General features: G+C 42.6%; 1 protein-coding gene across 1 annotated transcript in view; it reads right to left on the reverse strand.

The window, feature by feature from the left end:
- Positions 1 to 214: 214 nt before the first annotated feature.
- Positions 215 to 19761, reverse strand: part of LOC143766839 (uncharacterized) — a 78864-nt gene continuing 59317 nt past the window's right edge. The window contains exons 2-7 of the mRNA XM_077254824.1: positions 15029 to 15178; positions 14723 to 14899; positions 14516 to 14639; positions 14335 to 14432; positions 11217 to 11307; positions 215 to 1718 (exon numbers count right to left, since the gene is read on the reverse strand). Coding sequence (XP_077110939.1) covers positions 538 to 1718; positions 11217 to 11307; positions 14335 to 14432; positions 14516 to 14639; positions 14723 to 14899; positions 15029 to 15106 — 1749 coding nt within the window. The 5' untranslated portion in view covers positions 15107 to 15178 and the 3' untranslated portion in view covers positions 215 to 537. The remainder of the gene's footprint in view (positions 1719 to 11216; positions 11308 to 14334; positions 14433 to 14515; positions 14640 to 14722; positions 14900 to 15028; positions 15179 to 19761) is intronic.

The following is a 19761-nucleotide window of genomic DNA, read 5'->3' on the forward strand; positions in this document are numbered from 1 at the left end:
TAATTAACAGCTGTTACATTACCAAACTAGGGCAGTCCCTATAGGAGAAAAACACAAGAACTATACTGTATTGTCACATACTATCTATTCCTGACACTGGAGTGGTGTATAAACTTACAAAGTATATAGTTTGAGGTCTGGGATCTGCCAATATGTGGCTGGTTTTCTGACGGTTTCGGATAACATGATACATGATTTTAGTTTTTTTTTTGTCTAGTCTCGCTTGAATATAGGTCAATACTAAATAGTGTCCTGATGAGTCGCCTTTGTGAGGACAAGGAAACCGGTAGAAATGAGAGGCTTGGAGAGTGCGTGTGTATACGTCACCTCATCCTATATACTGAACTGTGGGGTACATGTCTTTTCTATTAGTACACCTACTGACTAACCTTCAGGGGGTGAATTATGGGTATAGTTTTACATTTGGAATGAATAAAGTTTAGTTTTATCCTTTTGTCAGCAAACATGAGGAATGACAAGAGACAACCCTTTTAAGAAGATTCAATCTTGGTTAAAACTATTCCAACATTATGAACATTAAAAAGGCTTCTCCCCTATGTGACGTCTCTGATGTCTAACAAGAAGCTCTTGGCATTTAAAACATTTCCCACATTCTGAACAGGAAAAAGGCTTCTCCTCTGTGTGACTGATCTGATGTCTAACAACAAGCTCTTTCCGGTTAAAACATTTCCCACATTTTGAACAGGAAAAAGGCTTCTCCCCGGTGTGAGTTTTTTGGTGACGAACAAGATGTGGTTTCTGGTTAAAACATTTCCCACATTCTGAACAGAAAAAAGGCTTCTCCCCTGTGTGAGTTCTCTGGTGACTAACCAAATATGATTTCAGGTAAAAACATTTCCCACATTCTGAACACGAAAAAGGCCTCTGTCCTGTGTGAGTTTTTTGGTGTCTAACAAGATTCTCTTTGAGGGTAAAACATTTCCCACATTCTGAACAGAAAAAAGGCTTCTCCCCTGTGTGAGTTCTATAGTGAAAAACAAAATGTGATTTTATGTTAAAACATTTCCCACATTCTGAACATGAAAACGGCTTCTTCCCCGTGTGAGTTCTATGGTGAATAACCAAATCTGATTTCCGGTTAAAACATTTCCCACATTCTGAACAGGAAAAAGGCTTCTCCCCTGTGTGAATTGTTTGGTGTCTAACCAAATCGGATTTCCAGTTAAAACATTTTCCACATTCTGTACAAGAAAAAGGCTTCTCCCCTGTGTGAGTTCTATGGTGAATAACAAAATGTCCTTTCTGGCTAAAACATTTCCCACATTCTGAACATGAAAACGGCTTCTCCCCAGTGTGAGTTCTATGGTGAATAACCAAATCTGATTTCCGGTTAAAACATTTCCCACATTCTGAACAGGAAAAAGGCTTCTCCGCTGTGTGAGTTCTTTGGTGTCTATCAAAATGTGATTTTGGGTTAAAACATTTCCCAGATTCTGAACATGAAAATGACTTCTTTGCTTTAGAAGCAGATTGTCTTTTAATAACTCGTTTGTGACTTTGATTTTCCTTAGTAGTCAGTAATGAATCAGAAGATGGGACCTGTTTCATAGGATCAGATGACAGATCTTTGCTGTGAATGGATGATGATATATCTGGAGTAATGGCATTCACTTCAGTTGTATCTTGTACGATATGAAGATCATCAGATTTAAAAACTGAAGATGTCAGCTCTCCCTCTGATCTCCTGGTACAGTCATCTGCTAAGATAAATAAACAATTATTATTTTTTAATAAAATATCCTTGAGTTTTATATTTTTGAACATTTCTACTACTATAAAAAATAGCAAGCTATGTAAAAAAAACTTTAATTACACTATGTAACAATTGTTTTCTCCCTGGATAGAAAGTTTTCCTAATCCGTTATGCCTAAAACAAATAGAAAATATATAGAACAAAAACAAATGAGCCATGCGCACAGTGAACAAACCTATAGAGACATGCTCACACCACCGAGAGACTTGAACACACAAAAAAGTACAGTAAAACCAAAAACACTCTGTTGCAAAAAAAATCAGTGAACAGCAAGTGCTAGTAAAAAGATGGAAAAAACAGGGTATTTGGTTGATACGTTTTTTGCAAAAAATTTATATTAAGCCGTTCTACCAAACGTCAAGGTATACCCATATTAGAGCAGTCCTAACTAATGTATGTAATCCCTATCTAATGTATTTAAAAACCTGATCATTTGTACAATACCTGTATCAGCAGGGTTCAGAAAGGGAATGTCCATGCTGTTCACAGTGATTTTTTTGCAACAGAGTGTTTTTGGTTTACGGTGCTTTTTTGTGTGTTCAACAAATAGAAAATAGTTGTTGTTTCACCAAAACTTTGCTTCTGTGATCGGAACAAAGAAATTTTGAAATGTTCTGTTTTCGGTAAAAATCTCAATTCATATTCAATATTGAGTAGTCTTCTAGAATATTCTTGAACTGCTAGAATTGTGCAGAAGTTTCTACAATTTTCCAGAATTATCTAGAAGTGTCTAGAAACTTTTAGCACTTTCTAGAACATTCTCAGACTGTTCAGTAGTAGTCATACAAGTATAAAAGCACATGTGACTCGAACCAACATTTCGGTTTATGTTATTGCTGAGTAAGAGAATAATGAATTGTAGTTAAACAGTAATTATTTTCTTTTAGATGGCATCAATAGGTTGTTTGCGCCCAGCAGATGCATTTTGCTACGTGTGTGGACAATTTATAAAGACAACAGAGAAAAAGAATTCTATGAAAGCATGTCGTAAGATGTGCGAGGCCTACAAGGCATATTTTGGCATGATCAAGACAAGTCCTGGGCACCTCATTTCATATGCAAATATTGCAAGAAAACTCTTGAAGGTAAGGTGAACAATTGCTGCTCATTTAGATGGCAGTGCTTTATTTTGTAGAATTTCAATGATTTTGGTCTAGTACAGTTTAAGGAGTTGCAATTGACAACATTTTCACATATGTCAATGCACAATAGTAAAATATGTATTAGGCTAGTTTCACATTTGCGTTTAAAAACGCAGCGTTTTTAACGCAAATGCAGGTGGTGAAAAAACGCATGTAAACGCGTGCAAACGCTGCGTTTTTTAGACGCATGCGTTTTTGCGTGCGGCAAAAAGAACGTGGCGTTTTGCCGCGTTTACATGCGTTTTTTCCTGCGTTTGCGTTTTTGAAACGCATGCTGAGAAGTGTGTGACAGCTGCCAATCATCAAAACTAGGGTTGAGCGAAACAGATCGGCCAATTTCAAAAGTCGCCGACTTTTGGCAAAGTCGGGTTTCGTTATATATACAATGGTGTTCAAAAGTCCTGCATAGGCGTGAAGAAAACTATATGTTTCATACTTCTGAATCTCTACAGTGAAACTGGTGGAACATATATGTTTTTGTAATCCCTCATTGTATGCCATACTCATTTTTGAATGTCCCAAGTGTATAAATTGTTATGGTATGCGCATTTTTGATAATTTTTTTTACAGCATAACCATACCTACACCAGTACAGTGTGGAGAATGGTGAACAGGTTTCTAAGTTCATTAACTTCCAATGCAAGTTCACAGACTTAAATTTTACTTTTTAAGATTTATTATTTTTTATTTAATTCAGAGTGCTGAAAAGGGCCTTTTGAGTGCATCTTTAGCTTCTAATACTTTATTGGCCAGCTTTTGCTCTTGAGCACCAGCTTGCATCTCTGTGGCATTGAGTGAACAAGCTTCTGCAGATGTTCACGAGTGATGATGTGGTTCCAGGCCTGTATCAGAGCCTCAATCAACTCACTCTTGGTCCTTGGCTGTTTTCTAGATATCTCTAATGATACCTTGTGCCACAAATTTTCAATTGGATTGAGGTCCGGGGACTGAGCTGGCCAGTCAATAGTAGCCACCTTGTTCTTCCAACACCATTGGCTGCCATACAGCCCCAGACCATTACTTTCATCGGATGTTTCACAGAGAAGCTCAAACACTCTGACTTGTACTCTTCATGTGGGACCCTTCTCACATAACACTTGCGATCATTTCCTAAAATGCAAAAAGTGCTTTCATCACTAAATAGCACTTTTTCCCACTCCTCCTTCCTCCATTTTAAATATTTCAATGCCCACAGTTTTCGCCTTTGTCTTTGTATGGCTGTCATCAATGGCTTCATTCGGGCCTTGCACCCTCTCAATCCTGCTTCCAAACATCTCTTTCTAACAGTTGATGTTGCTACCTCAATATTGCACTTTTCTTGCCATTCTCGCAGAAGCTGAGGAGAGGTGAGCTTTCGATTGGCAAGGGATGTTCTTATCAGTACTCTATCCTCCCTTTTAGTTGACTTTCTGGGCCGACCAGATCTGGGCCTGTCCTGGGTAATTCCAAGCTGCTTATGTTTCTGCAAAATTCTTACGACTGTACTCTGATTACAGCCGACCTTCCTTGCGATCTGGGGGCCAGTATAACCCTCTTCATGTAGCACTACAACTCGCACACGATCCTCCGTTGACAAAAATCTGAAGGCTCCCATCATAAAACTCTACAGTATGATTCACTAGATAGACCAACAGATAAAACAAACAAACAAAGCAGCAGATGTGATTAAATGTAATGCAATGTGATTGGCTGCCATATCCAGGTTATGATTGGTCACAAGAACCTCATCTGTGATTGGCTAATTTTGGATCTGAAGCTGTACAATATTTAGTTCTGCTTTCAATTCCCATATTGTTGCAATAATTTCAGGCAAAACTGCTTCAAAAGCTAACAATATTACAGGGAGAGAATGCAAAATTGTATTCTGAACAAAACCATATATAATATGTCGTATTAGCATCGAAGATATTAGACAGAAAACGTTTAACACTTGAAAAATCAATTTATCTAATGCCTATGCAGGACTTTTGAACACCACTGTATATATATCATTGAGACACACACACACACATTATATATTTATTTACTTCAGCGCGATATAGCAGAAAAGCCGAGTGCCGGCTTTTCATTTCTCCTGCCTAAACCCGACATGATATGAGACATGGTTTACATACAGTAAACCATGTCATATCCCCCTTTTTTTTTGCATATTCCACACTACTAATGTTAGTAGTGTGTATGTGCAAAATTTCGGCGCTGTAGCTATTAATTTTAAGGGTTAAATCGCGGAAAAAATTGGCGTGGGCTCCCGCGCAATTTTCTCCGCCAGAGTGGTAAAGCCAGTGACTTAGGGCAGATATTAATAGCCTGGAGAGGGTACACGGTTATTGGCCCCCCTCTGGCTAAAAACATCTGCCCCCAGCCACCCCAGAAAAGGCACATCTGGAAGATGCGCCTGTTCTGGCACTTGGCCACTCTCTTCCGATTCCCGTGTAGCGGTGGGATATGGGGTAATGAAGGGTTAATGTCACCTTGCTATTGTAAGGTGACATTAAGCCAGATTAATAATGGAGAGGCGTCAATTATAACACCTATCCATTATTAATCCAATTGTATGAAATGGTTAAAAAAAACACACAATATTGCAAAGTATTACAGGTTGTTGTAATATTTTATTGTTTTCTCAATCCACCTGAAGACCATCGTTCTGTAACAAATTAAAAATAATAAACCGACAATATACATACCTTCCGTAGATCTGTAACGTACCACGATGTAAATCCATCTGAAGGGGTTAAAATATTTTACAGGCAGGAGCTCTGCTATAATGCAGCTGTGCTCCTGCCTGTAAACCCCGGGGAATGAAGGTAATGTAGGTCAATGACCTGTAGTTACCTTCAGTCGCGGTGATGCGCCCTCTGCTGGATGTCCTCATATGACGTCGAGCGTGGGAAAAAGTTCCCAGGCTCCAGTTCATGAGGACATCCAGCAGAGGGCGCATCACTGCGCATGAAGGTAACTACAGGTCATTGACCTACATTAGCTTCATTCGCCGGGGTTTACAGGCACGAGCACAGCTGCATTAGCAGAGCTCCTGCCTGTAAAATATTTTAACCCCTTCAGATGGATTTACATCATGGGACGTGACAGATCATCGGAAGATATGTATATTGTTGGTTTATTATTTTTCCTTTGTTACAGAGCGAGGGTCTTCAGGTGGATTGAGAGAGCAATAAAATATTAAAACAACCTGTGTGTTTATTTCATTAAAATACTTTTTAATAATGTGTGTTTTTTTAACCCTTTCATACAATTGGATTAATAATGGATAGGAGTCATAATTGACGCCTCTCCATTATTAATCTGGCTTAATGTCACCTTACAATAGCAAGGTGGCATTAACCCTTCATTACCCCATATCCCACCGCTACATGGGAGTGGGAAGAGAGTGGCCAAGTGCCAGAATAGGCGCATCTTCCAGATGTGCCTTTTCTGGGGTGGCTGGGGGCAGATGTTCGTAGCCGGGGGGGCAATAACCATGGACCCTCTCTAGGCTATTAATATCTGCCCTCAGTCACTGGCTTTACCACTCTGGCGGAGAAAATTGCGCGGGAGCCCACGCCAATTTTTTCCGCGATTTAACCCTTAAATTTAATAGCTACAGCGCCGAAATTTTGCACATACACACTACTAACAATAGTAGTGTGGAATATGCAAAAAAAAAGGGGATATGAGATGGTTTACTGTATATAAACCATGTCTCATATCATGTCGGGTTTAGGCAGGAGAAATGAAAAGCCGGCAATTGATTTACCGGCTTTAGGGTTAGGGGTAGGGTTTGGATCCCTTTATCACCTTGATGGTGGGGGGTGGCTTATCAGTGTGTATTCTTGTTTTTTTCTATAAAAACGCATGCGTTTTTAACGCAAACAAACGCATGTGCTTAAAAACGCATGCGTTTACATAGACTGCAATACGTTTTTTTGCGGCAAAAAAACGCCTCTAGAAATTACTACATGTTGCATTTCCGCAACAAAACGCAAGCATGGAAAAAAAGGCATGCGTTGTCAAACGCGGCAAAACACATGCAAAAAAAACGCATGCGTTTTTAATGTTAAGAATAGAAAAAAAAACGCATGCGTTTTTTTTGCGGTAAAACGCAGCTGCAATAAACGCAAATGTGAAACCAGCCTTAAGTAATGTGTAAAATTTCATGCTTTTAAATTTATATCATTAATTATATCTGCTATGTTACAGGTTGGTACAGAGGAGAAAAGAGCCATGAAGTTTGCTATCTCGCAAATTTAGCAGCAACCGACCAACCACTCAAGCAACTGCTACTTCTGAATGTTGGATCCTGCCAAATGTGGCACAGGCAAGAATGCGCCTCAAATCATTTATCCAGACCTTCCTTCTTCCATTTCTCCAGTACCACACTGCCCCGAGATGCCTTTTCCAACTCCCCTGAAGAGGGATCAGCCATCTTCAGGAAAAAGCAGCAAGTCGGACAGCGAGGAAGATATTATTGGAGATCAAGATTACGTTTTCACAGATGCGATTGAGGAAAGAAGGCCATAATTTCCTAACGAGAAAGATGTCAACGATCTAATCAGAGACCTTCATCTTACCAAGTCCAATGCTGAGCTTCTGACATCCAGGCTCAAGCATTGGAACTTGTTGGATGAAAGCGTGCAAGCCACAGATCACAGAAAGCGTCAAACATTTCCAACTTCTTCTTTTGAGAAGATGGGTTGTGCTTCTGCAACAATGTGGCCGGTCTTTTTGAGGCCATAGGTATTACCTGTTATCTGAGTGAATGGCGCCTATTCATAAACAGTTCATCCCAGAGCTCCAAAGCTGTGCTGCTTCACAACGGAAACAACTACCCTTCTCTCCCTATGGCTCATTCTGTGTATCTCAAAGAGGACTACAATAGTGTCAAAATGTTGCGGAGTGCCTTGAAGTAGGATGACTATGGATGGAAGGTCATCGGAGACTTCAAAATGGTATCATTCCTGATGGGCCTTCAAGGCGGTTTCACTAAATTTCCTTTGCCTCTGGGACAGCCGGGACACTAAGGCGCACTATCACAGAAAGGACTGGCCACAGCGGACTGAGTTCTCTGTGGGGAAGAGCAACGTCAAGTGGGAGACACTGATAGAACATCTGAAGGCGCTGATGCCACCACTGCACATCAAGTTAGGCCTCATCAAGTCATCAAGCAATTTGTCACAGCTTTTGACAAGTAGTCAGCAGCTTTCAGGTACCTCCAAGGTCTTGTTCCAAAGCTGTCCGAGGCAAAGGTCAAGGCTGGCATCTTCGTCGGACCGCAAATCAAGAAGATCATAGAATGTGACGAGTTTGCCAAGCTGCTTAACATTACTGAGAAAACTGCTTGGAACAGTTTCGTTGCAGTGGTTCATGGCTTCCTGGGTAATCACAAGGCTGAAAACTATGTGCAGTTGGTTCAGACTCTCATAAAGAATTATATAAGAGAACTCAGAGGAGCAAGGCGGGCGCTTTCATCAAGTTATACTGGACTTTGAACGTTATTACCAAGGACAGTATAATGAAAACATGATAGGGGACTACATTTGGGGGCTTCTTCGAAAAAGCAATTTGCAGTACACTCGCAAATCTAGAACACCTAATCCTTTTTTAACCTTTTTGAGAGATTTTTGACTGCCTTTGTCTATTTGCCATGCAAGTGTTTTTTTTATCAGACCGCATGAACGAAAATATAATAATTTCCTTTTTTTGTCAAAATAAATACGAAATTTTTCTGGGCTGTGGTCATAAAATCAATGTTTGTGCTGCATATAGTCATTTTTCCATAGTCTTTAAACATAAGCAGTTGAAATATTACACTTGGAAGCCAGGAACAAAAATTGTGTTACATGGTGTTATTTACCAAGACAATGACTGTTCACAGTCTATTAGAAAACCTTGTTGGATGAACCAGTAATGTGTGGTGTTTAACTGGTTAATGATCTCCAGTCTTATTTAGAAGCATTTTGCAGGACCTTCGAGGAGCTCTGCTTCGCCTACTTCAAGGAACGCTCACGGTGGCTCAGTATGTTGTTCAGTTCCGCAGTCTTTCGTCTGAATTATCCTAGAATAATGAGTCCTTGCTGGCTACCTTCTGGGAGGGCTTGTCAGGAAGAATCAAAGAGCTGTCGGGACAGGCCTACAAACCCTGGATGACCTGATTTCTCTTGCAACCCGAATAGATCTATAATAATAATAATCTTTATTTTTATATAGCGCTAACATATTCCGCAGTGCTTTACAGGTTGCACACATTATCGTTGCTGTCCCCGTTGGGGCTCACAATCTAAATTCACTATCAGTATGTCTTTGGAATGTGGGAGGAAACCGGAGTACCCGGAGGAAACCCACGCAAACACGGAGAGAACAAACAAACTCTTTGCAGATGTTGTCCTTAGTGGGGCTTGAACCCAGGACTCCAGAGCTGCAAGGCTGCTGTGCTATCCACTGCACCACCGTGGGCTCGGAAGGGAAGTAGTGACGTTTTGAAATGCAGACTTTGATGGAATGGTCTGCGGGCGTCACGTTGCATTTGCAGAGCCCCTGATGTGCCTAAGCAGTAGAACCCCCCACAAATGACCCCATTTTGGAAACTAGACCCCCCAAGGAACTTATCTAGATGCCTTCAGTGTGAATGTACAATTTTCATAGTCATGAAAATACAGAAAAATTTTAAATGAGAAGGCGAGTCCAAACTTTTGGTCTGTACTGCATATATATATATATATATATATATATATATATATATATACACATACTGTATGTATTTATATAGACTGTATATATGTTTTCATGAATGTTTGAGCCCATGGATCCATTATATGTCCATTTTGCAAGCCGGCGAGAAAATCTCGCCATACGGATGACACACGGATACTTTTTGGATAAAAAAAATCACATCCTTGCATTGAATATGGATGTCATACAGATCACTGTTCATGAACATTTCTGCGTATCTCGGCTGTAAAAAACAGACCGTATTTTTATATGTTAGGTGTGACGCCGGTCTAACTGAAAACTACAAATACAGATTATACAGTAAACCAGAGTTGCATTCATTTATGGAGGACCATTGGCCTACTGTGAATCCTGACCAGAAGATTAGAGAAAATAATATTGCTCCCCATTTCAGGAGAGATTGTGCAGTAATCTGAATTTCTTAGGATCAAAAACAATGTAATTTATGAGGTGGAGTGAATCCATGAAACCACTGCTGGAGCCAACACATCTCCTGCAGGCGGGAATAAATGTATATTACAGCCATCAGCCACGCACAGCTCAGAGATAGATCATGGCACCGGTGTGATGGGTTTATGTAGATTATCACAATCCTCCTTGAAGTTAGTTGGTTTTAATACAAAGTGAAAAGTCCGGATAAAGGGAAACTCTGTTATTGTCCAGAAATTCACACTTGGCCTCACTGCACATTTAATGTTGTTGATCATAAAAGTGAAGTTTGGCCAGAAAGACGGGACCTGGTCTTGTAGGGACCATATGATCACATTCAGCATCACAGAAGGGAGAGAAGGGAGATTCATCCGATAAGATCTCAGGGTTCTAGGAAGCCAACAGCATCATTACCCTCCGCTTTCTCTTACAGGCCCATCAGGATATTTTTCTTCAAGTGATTTTCTATCTTGTCAGCACATTCTACGTACGCTGTCATTTGGCTTTGTAGTTAACAGATCTGGGCAGGTAACAGTCAGCATCTTCTAATGTGAAGGAGAGAATGGATAAAGAAATCAATTATTAAACCTAATGTAAGTCAGTTCAGATATGGTGCACCAAGATGGCGTCTGTGTCTTCAGACAACACCCTGGAAAGAATCCTTGGAATGCAGAAGCTAAGATACTGGATACCATATATGGAAGTGAAGTTGAAATGGACCTATCATAGACTGACACTGGCCACTCAGAAGATTGTGTGACACCTATTTCCTGTCTCTTTGTCTTGAGAATAAACTTCATTTGTGTGCAAGCCTTTGCTGAGAAAGGAGTATACATCTAACTCTGTGCTCGGCGTTACTCTTTAAGCGTGCTCTCAGGTACAAGCAATCATATAGATCTCGCTTTAAGGGATCACCCTCAAACTAATACCAGGGGGTCGCTTGATCCTTCAGGTTGTAAGTTCTATAGAAAAGGGCTTTCAATGCCCAAAGTCATTAGAACAGTTTTGGGTGGAGGAGAATGTTGTGGTCTAGAGGCAAAATAGTGATCATGGTAATACGGCCGGACTACAGCACCGATAAAGCAGCCACAGCCGGTGACTGAGAAGAATCTGTGACTTCTCTGCATTTAGTGGTTACTACTCACCTGGGTAGCCATACGTGGGAATCTCCTCTTTAAACCACTCATCATCTCTCATATATGTCTCTGTAGTGTCAATATGGGTCAGATCTTCACCCTGAAACAAATATTATAAAAGTCACTGACAGATGGAGAAGTCACATCTATGATCAGCTCTAATCCTGACATCTCCACATTCTCATTACACAAGTATAAAACATATCTTATACTGGTGGAAAAAAAAGACTCAACACAAGACCTTCACAGGCATCTACACATCATACACTCCCTGATAGAAGTTATGTCACTTATCCATGTTAGGTAAATAAAAGCTTATAACCTGACGTTAAATTCATCCATTGGTTGTATAAATTATTCTTTTGAAAGCGGAAACCCTCCGAAATGTGGTTTAGGTTAAGAAAATAAATTGGCAAAAATGCAGAAATATTGATCAGTTAAAGGACACAGAATGGTCAGATTTTGGCAAGACAAAATTTTTGTTGCCTGGTCATATAATGCACCCAATCCTAGTTTACATCCTCACCTGTGCTCAGTAAATGATCAGTTAATTAGTGTGTGTGTGAAGCCCCAGAGTCCTGGTTGTCACAGTGGCATTGCTTTCCCCTTGGGGAGAGTGATGTCACGCTTGGAGGCGATGAAGGATAACTTTCACCAGGTAAATCTCACATACAACACGTTCACACTCCAGGCCAGAAGGGGGAGCTCCGAACCCGGATTCAGAGTGAACTTCCCTTATATATTCTGGCTGGACAGGAAGTTAGAGAGCATTCTGTCAGAGGACAGAGAAATGAGCAGTTGGTCCAGAGAGACCAAGGGAGCAGAGAATGCCTGACAGCAGACTGGAGCAGTCTGAGCATAGGGACGTGTTTGGAGCTGTGCAGCCGGAGGTGCTGCAGCTCAAGCATTGAAAGGATTAAGAAGGACGAACAGATTGTGGAAGAGATTGCAGGAGAGAGAAAGCGCAGGAGAATAACGCCAGTGGAACAGAGGTGAGAAGTGGATACCTCACTGGCTAGTGCAGATTCCGGTAGCCGGAAGACCGTGGCCGAGCTGAACTATACAGTGGCATAGCAGAAACTGGCAGGAAAGCTCGATTGTAGATCACTTGTTCGCATTGATACCCAGGAGACACAGTGAATACTATAGGGCCCGGGTCATGATAGAGACTGTAAAAAGGTCCAGTTCACCTGTCATATGGTTTGTGTCCTAACCTTTATGGGGGACAGAGAGGAACTGTGAGGACCTTATTTGAAGCCTTAGTCAGTAAGGAACCACATCACCACCGCACTTTGAGGAAGGCTTTAATCTACACCTGGTGAGAGGACTCTGGAGTTGCCTCCAAGCCGACCGGACCCTGCCTATACCTGTTGTCTGGTGCCCTGGACTGCAGTTGCCTGAAGCCTACAGTAAACCAGGTAAAGACATTGCAAACCTGAGTCCTCGTTCTTCATCGCACCATTCACCATCTTCACCTATACACCGGGAGCCCTGGGGACCTACTTCACCTGTGGGAAGTTATACCATCTATCTGCCATACCATCTCCCCAGAGGACCGCTTTAAGCAGTGTCGGTCCCTACTGACCGAATACCACAGGTGGCGTCACAAACTTTATTCATAAAACCCCCAAAAGACCTTTACTTTAATTGGGCACCCAGGTACACCGTGACATCCCCTTTGAGTACTGGACCAGGTACTGAGTACACCACGGCCCAAGCGGGTGACTCGTGTGTATAAAAAGAAACCCAGCACCCCAGACCTTCACTTGAACTGCAACTTGAGCTCTGACAACATGCCAAAAATCCACCCTGCGACCAAAGCCTGAAGACCAGTTCCACTGCAGAGGTGGCTGGCACCTTTAATGTGTATCAGCATCAAGTACAAAGAATTAAAAAAAGATTTGAAGAGACTGGAGATGTGTTTGATAAGCCCAGGTCTGGCAGACCCAGCAAGACAACTGCTCATCAGGAACGTTTGTTGGTTAGAAAATCCAAAGCAAGTCCCTCTTCCACTGCAGCAGAGCTCCAACAGGCCTGGTCACCTCAAGTCCCTGTGTCAACTAGAACAGTTTATAGGATTCTGTCTCGAAATGGCCTCCATGGTCGAATCAGTGCCCAGAAGCCAGCACTAAACAAAAGGCAAATAAAAAAACGTGCGGCATTTGCAAAGTCCCACAGCCTGCTAAACAGATGGACGCTGGAAAAGTGGCAGAAGGTGGATTTCTCTGATGAATCTTCAGAACAATTACACCACAGCTGCTGCAATTACTGCAGGAGACCTACTGGAGCCCGTATGGATCCAAAATACACCCAGAAACCTGTTAAATTTGGTGGTGGAAAGATCATGGTCTGGGGTTACATTCAGTATGGGGTGTGCGAAACATTTGCAAGGTGGAAGGCAATATCAATAGCCAAAAATATCAAGAAGTATTAGCTTCCTCTTATATTCCAAATCATAAAAGGGGTCAAATTCTGCAGCAGGAAGGTGCTCCATCTCATACATCCATCTTTGCAACAAAGTTCATCCAGGCAAAAAGATCAATATGCTCATGGACTGGCCAGCCCAGTCACCAGACATGAACATCACTGAGAATGTTTGGGGTAGGATGAAAGAGGAACCTTGGAAGACAAAACCAAAGAATCTAGATGAACTCTGGGAGGCATGTAAGACTGCATTCTCTACTGTTCCTGATGACTTCATTAATAAATTGTATGAATCATTGTTGAACCGCATGGATGCAATCCTTCAAGCTCATGGAAGTCATACAAAATATTAAATATGACTCTAATAGCACCACAACTTCATTCACCAATGTTATGCAACATATATTTGTATTTTAAGTTAACTATTTATCATATTATTTTCTGTGGGCGACAAAACTTTTGTCTTGCCAAAATCTGACCATTCTGTGTCCATTAACTGAACAATATTTCTGCATTGATGCCAATTTATTTTCTTAACCTAAACCACATTTCGTAGGGTTTCAGCTTTCAAAAGAATAATTTATACAACCAATGGAAGAATTTAACGTCAGGTTATAACCTTTTATTTAGATAACATGGATAAGCAACATAACTTCTGTCAGGGAGTGTAGCGGAGATCTCCTGACACCTTCTCTCCATCTACCTGATGATCCTGAGGAGCATTGGGATCTTCTTGCTTGAAGTCTTGTGGAAGTAGAGGACAGGGACATCTCTCTGGTGTTGTCCACTTACTGGATAGATCTGGAGGAAACACATACAGGGAGTGAATTCATTCTTTACATACAGATAATTATAGGCCGTGTGTATTTAGTCCTGTCTATTACCTGGAGATGTGAGGGGCTGGGGAACCTCCATTATGACGTTCTTGTACAGATCTCTGTGTCCTTCTAAATACTCCCACTCCTCCATGGAGAAATAGACAGCGACATCCTGACACCTTATAGGAACCTGACACATACAATGATACCGTCATCCCCCCGATCCCTTCATAGTGTTACTGTATAATGTCCCAGCATTCCCAGCAGTGTCACCTCTCCAGTCAGCAGCTCAATCATCTTGTAGATGAGCTCTAGGATCTTCTGGTCATTGATGTCCTCATGGATCAGGGGGTGAGGTGGAGGCCCTGTGATTGGGCTCAGGGGTCTTCCCCATCCCTCAGACACAGGGTCCTGACAGCGCTCACTAGAGGTCTTCACCATTATGTAATCCTAGTAATGGAGAGACACATTAATAAATCTCACTACAGACATTGCCAGAGTCCCCCCCTCTCCAGTTCTGTCCATCAGTTATTTCCATAGATAAGAATGATGTAATGTGACGTTATCAGAATCTCTCACCTCTCCAGTAAGCCGGAAGAGGATCTCTAGGGTGAGGTGTAATATCCTCTCCGCCATCTTGTCTCTGTCCATATCCATCTTTGATGGGTAAATCAGGAAAATTTTCTTTTGTAGAAGATCTTCACTGAGAGGATCCGATATTGTAGAGACCTGAATGAGAAGATGAGCCGATGTAACATCATAAGAATCCTGTGTAACAATACAATTACGGGAGATAATAAGGGAAACATATGAGGAGATTTATTATTTTACAGTATTTAGTTTCCTTCTTTACATCTACTAATAAAACCTACCGTATATACTCCAGTATAAGCCGAGATTTTCAGCCCCTTTTTTTGTTTTTTTTGGGCTGAAAGTCCCCCTCTCGGCTTATACTCGAGTCATACCCAGGGGTCGGCAGGGGAGGGGGAGCGGGAGCTGTCTAATTATACTCACCTACTCCTGGCATGGTCCCTGCATGTCCCTGGCGCCCCAGCTTCTTCCTATACTGAGTGGTCACATGATACCGCTCATTACAGTAATGAATATGAGGCTCCACCTCCCATAGGGGTGGAGCCCCATATTCATTACTGTAATGAGCGGTAACGGTGAACGCTTAGTACAGGAAGAAGCTGCAGTGCTGGGAAGCCAGGGACCTGCAGGGACCGCGCCAGGTGCAGGTGAGTATAATGGGGTGGGGGAGCGCTGCGCGATATTCAACAGAAAGATAGGAGGAGAACCAGGAGAGAGCAGTGTCCTTAATGCCAAGTGACTGGAGCCTAGAGAGTAGGAGAGGGTGGTCAACAGTGTCGAAAGCTGCAGAAAGGTCGAGAAGAATGAGCAGAGAGTGGTAACCGTTACGTTTTGCTGTCAGAAGGTCGTTGGTCACTTTGATGAGTGCAGTTTCTGTCGAACGTAGGGGGCGGAAACCGGACTGTGAAGGGTCTAGGAGGGAGTGAGTGGAGAGGTAACGGGTAAGGCGGGAGTATATCAGGCGCTCCAAGAGTTTAGAGATGAAGGGGAGATTGGAGACTGGTCTGTAGTTGTTTGTGCAGGATGGGTCGAGGGCGGGTTTCTTTAGTAATGGAGTAATGATAGTGTTTGAAGGAGGAGGGGAAAATGCCAGAGGAGAGGGAGAGATCAAAGACTGTAGTTAGGCGAGTTGTGACGAATGGAGAGAGAGACTGGAGGAGATGTGAGGGAATGGGGTCGGTGGTGCATGTAGTCGGACGAGAAGAGGAGAGGAACCTGGAGACTTCTTCTGTGATGGGATCGAATGTGGAGAGTGAGCCAGGGGAAATGCAAAAACGTGTTTTCCTCCATAAGCGTTCAGCATACCTAGAGCATCGCTGGAGAAATCGGGTTTGCGATGTGAGCCAGGGCTGTTTCACTCTGTGTTTGGAGGTTCTGAGGGTGAGGGGCGCTACTTGGTCTAGGGTGCTTCTAAGAGTGTCATTGAAGTGATGTACAGCCAGATCAGGACAGGAAAAAGAAGAGATTGGGGACAATGATGAGTGTAGGGAGTCTGAAAGTGTATGAGGGTTAATGGCATGTAGATTTCTGACTGAATGGTAGGTAGGAGGGTGCTGGGGTGAGCGAGGATTTGTGAGTGTGAAGGAGAGAAAGTTGTGGTCAGAGAGGGGAAGCGGTGAGTTATCTAGGTAGGAGATTGAGCAGAGCATGGTGAAAACCAGGTCCAAGGTGTTACCGTCTTTGTGTGTTTCAGAGGTTGAGAGCTGTGAGAGGCCTTGAGAAGTGCTTAGTGATAGAAGCTGGGATGCAGATGTGGAAGTGGGGCTGTTAATGGGAATGTTGAAGTCTCCCAGGATAAGGGTTGGTAGTTCTGAGGACATGATGTTATGATCCTTTAGTGGCAGAGGATCACAAATAGACCAGCAAGTGATTAAACTTAGGACAAGCTCTAGGGAGATGGTAACTGGACTGATCGCAAATCTGAACCTATCCAACACAACTAGAGGTAGCCGGTGAACGTGCCTAAAAAATTCCTAGACGTCTCGAGCCAGCCGGAGAAACTAGCTACCCCTAAAGAGAAAGAAAGACCTCGCTTGCCTCCAGAGAAATAATCCCCAAAGATATAGAAGCCCCCAACAAATATTAACGGTGAAGTAAGAGGAAGGCACATACATAGGGATGAAATCAGATTCAGCAAAAGAGGCCCACTAGTACTAGAAAGCAAAAGATGGAGCAGGGGTCTATGCGATCAATACAAAACCCTTACAAAATATCCATCCTGAGATTTCAAGAACCCACGCACCAACTAACGGTGTGTGGGGAGAAACTCAGTCCACTAGAGCAACCAGCAAGCGAGAGAATCACATCTTAGCAAGCTGGACAGAAAATATGATAAACACTGATGATCAAAAAATGAGCAAACAAAACTTAGCTTGTCTTGGAGGGACTGGGAGCAAGGTAGTCAGCAGGAATCTGAGTAGCACTGATTACATCGACAGCCGGCAACAAGTGGAAGTGAAACAGAGCTATATAGGAACCTCCCAGAGGATAACGAGACAGCTGACCAGCAGGATAACAAATAAAGCCACCAGGGGGAGCCCAAAGCAAAAGTCACACCATACCACCTGTGACCACAAGAGGGAGCCTGAAAACAGAGTTCACAACACATGAAGTGCGGCAGCCAGGCAGAGAAATGGTCCAGGAAGTGGGTGGGTGAACCTGGGGGCCGGTATATGACCGCTACTCTGAGGGAGAGGGGACGGAAGAGCCTGATGGTGTGGACTTCAAAAGAAGGGAATGAGAGTGATGGAACTGGGGGGATGACCTGGAAAGTGCATTGTGGGGACAGGAGTATGCCGACTCCACCACTAGGTCTGTTTGTGGGACTCGGGGAATGGGAGAATTGTAAGCCACCATGGGAAATGGCAGGAGAGACAATGTCAGAATCCTGAATCCAGGTTTCCGTGAGGGCCAACAGATTCAGAGAGTTTTTCAGAAAGTAATTGTGAAGGAAAGGAAGCTTGTTGCAAACAGACTGTGGATTCCAAAGGGCACAATTAAAAGAAGGAGATGAAGGGGTGCAAGTAACAATAGTAAGATTATTAAGGTTTCGATGTGAGGTATGGTAGGGGTTGAGGTTGCGGGATGGGGGCCCGGGGTTGGGGGAGATGTCCCCTGAAATCAGTACGAGCAGGAAGATAAAGAGCAAGTAGTTTTTGGAATTGTATGAAGTTTTTTGTGCAGTGTGTTTGGGTAAGATGGACTGAGGTTTTTTAAGAAGGTGAGAAGTGCATGGGAGCTGTACATGGGAGAGGGAAGGAGTGCGGAGCTGATGTACATGAGTCGTGATGGAGGGGGATTGGTCGGTGTAAGTGGATTGCAAGGGAACACAGGAGGATAGGAATAAAGCACATGGATAGACGGGAGAGCAGAGTGTGGGTTACCTGACTCCTGCCCTGACTAACTGCCATGGAATAACTGCTGTATCATGACGCTTAGCTCCGTGACGCTTTGCTTCTGGGACGTGTGCACCCCTAAGGATGTTTCTAAATTTATAGTGCAGACTGCCGGGTCAGAAGAGATGGATTGTGGGAACTGGTTTAGGATAATTTGGAAGCTGGGGCCAGCACACCAGAGGCTTTTTTTTTTTTTTAGATGATCAAAGACATTCAGCCTGGTAACATCTACTTTAACACCTTCCTTCCACCAGATAAGATCTACACTGATCCCAGTCATGGATATGCAACAGTGAGTTTTAAGTACAATGCACCAAATGAATTATGCCGATGAATTAGCAAACACATTAAATTATGTTTCTAGATGGTAAAGCAGAGGATGACAGACAGCAGACAGCAAGCAGAGGTGGGAAGTTATTCCATAAGAGTCTATTGCAGCAGATGGGACAGCAAGCTGAGGTGGGAGGTTATACCTGTGTAAAGAGAGAAGATAGATGTTAGTTCTTTGCCATGGAATAACTGCTGTATCACGACGCTTAGCTCCGTGACGCTTTGCTTCTGGGACGCCTGCACCCCTAAGGATGTTTCTAAATTTAGCACTATATGGGGCAAGTGTCTGTATGGGGCCATAACGTTTGTGCAGCACTATATGGGGCAAGTGTCTGTATGGGGCCATAACGTTTGTGCAACACTATATGGGGCAAATATCTTTATGGAGCATCTTATGGGGCCATATTCAACATTTGTGCAGCATTATATTGGGAAAATGTGTCTATGGAGCATCTTATGGGGCCATTATTAACCTTTATGCAGGATTATATGGGGCATATTTAATATGGAGCATCTTTTGGGGCCATCATAAACTTTATGGAGCATTTATGGGGCTCCTGATTCAATATGGATATTCAAAAACACTTAACCTACTGATGTCTCAATTAATTTTACTTTTATTGGTATCTATTTTTACTTTTTACAATTACCGGTAGCTGCTGCATTTTCCACCCTAGGCTTATACTCAAGTCATTAAGTTTTCCCAGTTTTTTGTGGAAAAATTAGGGGGGGGTCGGCTTATACTCGAGTATATACGGTATATATTTAGGCCTCAGACAACAAGCAGTTTCCTCCTCGGAGTCGGCAGCTGAATACGTTCCTCATAGACTCATCTTCCATAACGCTAATTCTTGTCTCATTTACCGACCCTGGAATCGGCATTAGCAATACTGCAGGAGATATTCATTACATGCGACATGAGAAATAACTACTTCATGATGAGGACGACATCATCTTCTACTACGGCTCTAGAGACATATTTGGCCAGAGTCAGTC

This window comes from Ranitomeya variabilis, chromosome 4 (assembly GCF_051348905.1).
Source record: "Ranitomeya variabilis isolate aRanVar5 chromosome 4, aRanVar5.hap1, whole genome shotgun sequence".
Classification (NCBI taxonomy): Eukaryota; Metazoa; Chordata; class Amphibia; order Anura; family Dendrobatidae; genus Ranitomeya; species Ranitomeya variabilis.